The 3404-nt window shown below is 44.7% G+C and overlaps 1 protein-coding gene across 4 annotated transcripts in view; it reads right to left on the bottom strand.

The window, feature by feature from the left end:
* HERC2 (HECT and RLD domain containing E3 ubiquitin protein ligase 2) overlaps positions 1-3404 on the bottom strand; it is a 219568-nt gene that overhangs the window by 151496 nt on the left and 64668 nt on the right. For all 4 annotated transcript variants that reach the window (XR_002775822.1, XM_012811618.2, XM_023519299.1 and 1 more), the window contains exon 13: positions 1673-1924. Coding sequence is in view for 3 of the 4 variants with exons in the window: in XM_012811618.2 (XP_012667072.1) it covers positions 1673-1924 (252 nt within the window). In the remaining variant the exon portion in view is untranslated. The remainder of the gene's footprint in view (positions 1-1672; positions 1925-3404) is intronic.

The following is a 3404-nucleotide window of genomic DNA, read 5'->3' as shown; positions in this document are numbered from 1 at the left end:
CGGCTATTTTTTGGTTGCAGCCGTCATTGTTGTTTGGCGGGTCCGGGCTGGGGATTCGAACCCGCCACCTTGGGTGTACGTGGCTGGCGCCTTAGCAGGTTGAGCTATAGGCGCCGAGCCAAAATGAGTATATTCTTAACTAACATCATATTCTTCTGCCCCAGGTATCATCATGCAAAGCACATTTTTCACTGAGGAAGCTTTCTTATAAACTAAATTAATTTTTCTCTCACAATTATATGATATAAACAGTATAAAACATTTTTTTCTATTCAAGTAGTGTTAGGAAAGCATGATATTTTTCCTTATTAGTAAATCTAACACAACCGGCAATAAGGATTTTTCTCAGAAATGCCAACATATAAAATTATACAGCTGAAAATCTCTGTACTACCATAAGAGTCTACCGTAAGAGTCTACCATAAGTTAACAACAGCAACTGGAAAAGGTTTTGTTAACAGTAATTTAAATATTCTCATACTGAGCTACTGCTGCACCTGATAAACGCCGGTGAGGAAGCTGGTTTCCTTCCCTAAAGGAGAAAACTGTAAATAAGCAGGCAAATGCAATTCAGACACACTTTCATGACATCCAGCAAACTCCTGCTCTACAACTTATCTCAGAAGCCTGAAAAATAATGAATACTACATAAGCACACAAACTCCTAGTCATCAAGGTATTAACATGCTTCAAAATAAAACTGACAGGGGGAACTGGCCACTTAGAAGTTCTACTTCCAAACCCCCTTAATAAAGAAGCAAAAGCATAAACAACACACAAAAGCACGAAATGCAGCCCAAAGCCTGTGTTAGTGATTAAACTCATGTTGAAACACAGCGGGCCCAACCCTGAACCAGAGAAGCCACTGAAGACCCCACCGGGTGCTCTCTTGCTGACCTCCGACTTCTTCCCCACCTTGCGGTCAGTTCACTCTGCTTGAGTGGAAACCACCTCCCAACCAGCAGGCTAAGTGGGGTGGAAACCCGAGTTTCCCCACTGAAAAACCCCTCCCACAGGCCAATTCTCACCGTTTTGATGGTCCTCTCACTTCCTGCAGCACAACCTCCCCAGTAAAAGTCCCATAAAAGCATTCCAGGGCCTTCTTCAAGAAGTGCCTGCCCTCTGCCCGCACTGGCAGCCCACACCGCAGGCGCCAGTAGGCACCCTGCACACCTTGGCTACCATCCATACTCTCCAGCAATGACACATGCTGGACACCTTTCCAACTGATCAAGCAGGATTCACCCACCAAGGACAAGTTCACATGGGAGCACCTCAATCCCACCTCCCAATACAGCCCACAGCACAGGCACACCATGGTCTCACCAGTGTCTGCACTACAAGCACAAAGAACCTCACCACACAGAAGCTCACCTCGCTAAGTCCAGCTGCTGAGTGATGAATAAGGGCCTGCCACAGAAAGAGCTCCCTAATATTAATAAAACTGAATGGGTTTCAAATTTCATTCGGTGAGAATAATTCCAGGCTACTTTTTAATACAGACAAAATAATTTCCAATTATTATGTGTCCCTACCAAGATGCTAGTAAAAGTTTCTAATGATGGTCACCATTCATGAAATGTCAGGTTAAGGGGGAAAAAACCTTACAAGCTTTTAAAGATTACTAAAGAAACTGTTGCAAAGGGTTTTTAAAGTTTACCTCTGCACTCACCTTGTAAGCCTTCCAAGAGTTTGGGATAACGAACGTGTTCCTCTGTTCCGTGCCCAAGTCTCTGGTTGTCACCTTTCCCCCATGAATAAACTTGGCCATCTTTCGTCAAAGCAATTGAAAACTGACTTCCACAGCGGACTTTGACAACATCCAGGTCTTGAAGCTTCTCAATCAACTTTGGTGTTTTACAGCCATCACTACCACCTCTGCCCAATTTCCCGTAGTCACCATCTCCCCAAGACCACACTTGCCCTGAAAAATACAAATGCATTTAGGTAAAAATAACTGTGCATGAAAAATTTTAAATGGCTGAACAAAATAGGCAATGTACAGAGTTACCACCACACAGATAGCCGCTGACCTAATGAAATCCAGTTTACACTTCAAGTTGACATACAAGCAATTAACAGGTGCAGTGATTCACGTCTGTGATCCCAGCACTCTGGGAGGCCGAGGCCGGTGGACTGCCTGACCTTATGGGTTTGAGACCAGCCTGAGCAAGAGTGACAGTGTGTCTCTAAAAATAGCCAAGTGTTATGGCAGGTGCCTATAGTCCCAGCTACTTGGGAGGCTGAGGAAAGAGAACCGCTTAAGTCCAGGAGTTTGAGGTTGCTGTTAGCCGGGACACCACAGCACTCTATCAAGGGCAACAAAGTGAAACTCTGTCTCAAAAAAAAAAAAAAAAAAAAGAAGCAATTAAAAAGGGAAAGTTGGGCCGGGCACGGTGGCATGTGCCTGTAGTCCCAGCTACTCAGGAGTCTCAGACAGAAGGATCACTTGAGTCCAGGAGTTCTGGGCTGTAGTGCACTATGCCGATAGGGTGTCTACACTAAGTTTGGCATCAATATGGTGACCTCCTGGGAGCAGGGGACCACCAGATTGCCTAAGGAGGGGTGAACTGGCCCAGGTTGGAAATGGAGCAGGTCAAAGCTCCCTTGCTGATCAGTAGTGAGATAGTGCCTGTGAATAGCCACTGCACTCCAGCCTGGGCAACATAGTGAGACCCGGTCTCTTTAAAAAAGGGGGGGGGTGGGGTGGGGGTTGGGGTGGGGAGTTGGGTTTTCTTTTTCTTTAATTAAATGAAAAACAAAGTCCTGATTCTTACTGGGTTGGGTTCAATGATAACTGCTTCAACTATATACTGAAGCTCCCCTGCCTCCACCCAGCCCTGTCGCTGAGGCCCAGAGCACACCATGGTTCATGATTGCTCACCAAGGACACTACAGCCTTCTAATCCACCATGCTGAGCACTGGTCCAGCACATTATACCACTGTATTTGTTCCCAAGTGCATCTGTCGGCGCAATGACGAGATTTGGTTAAACTGCACATAAAGGAACAAAATGTAACTGTAAAAATAAATAATGTTTTTAAACTCTGAAAACTGACCTGAATACTTTGTAAAAACTCAAAACATATAAAAGTGAATTGTTAAAAATGAAAATTGTTATATTAAGCATAGGGGAGAACTATAAAAAATGAGAAAAAAATCAGAAGGAAGAAATCAGAGTGCTACATAAGTGCTTATGTGACCCTTCTATTTTAAATAATCTATACCAGAGACTGGCAAACATTCCTTCATAGGCCAGTGGCAAGTGTTTCTACTCTCTATGCCCAGTACGGCCCCGGTGACATGTATCTAGTCAGCTCTGTCACCGTCCCCTCTGTGACAGGTATCTAGTCAGCTGTGCCACCATCCTCTCTGTGACAGGTATCTAGTCAGCTGTGCCACC

Source organism: Otolemur garnettii, unplaced genomic scaffold (genome assembly GCF_000181295.1).
Source record: "Otolemur garnettii isolate 467f Iridium unplaced genomic scaffold, OtoGar3 scaffold00170, whole genome shotgun sequence".
Lineage (NCBI taxonomy): Eukaryota > Metazoa > Chordata > Mammalia > Primates > Galagidae > Otolemur > Otolemur garnettii.
The sequence above is the reverse complement of the archived record's forward strand: the minus strand, read 5'-3'. Positions and strand labels throughout refer to the sequence as shown.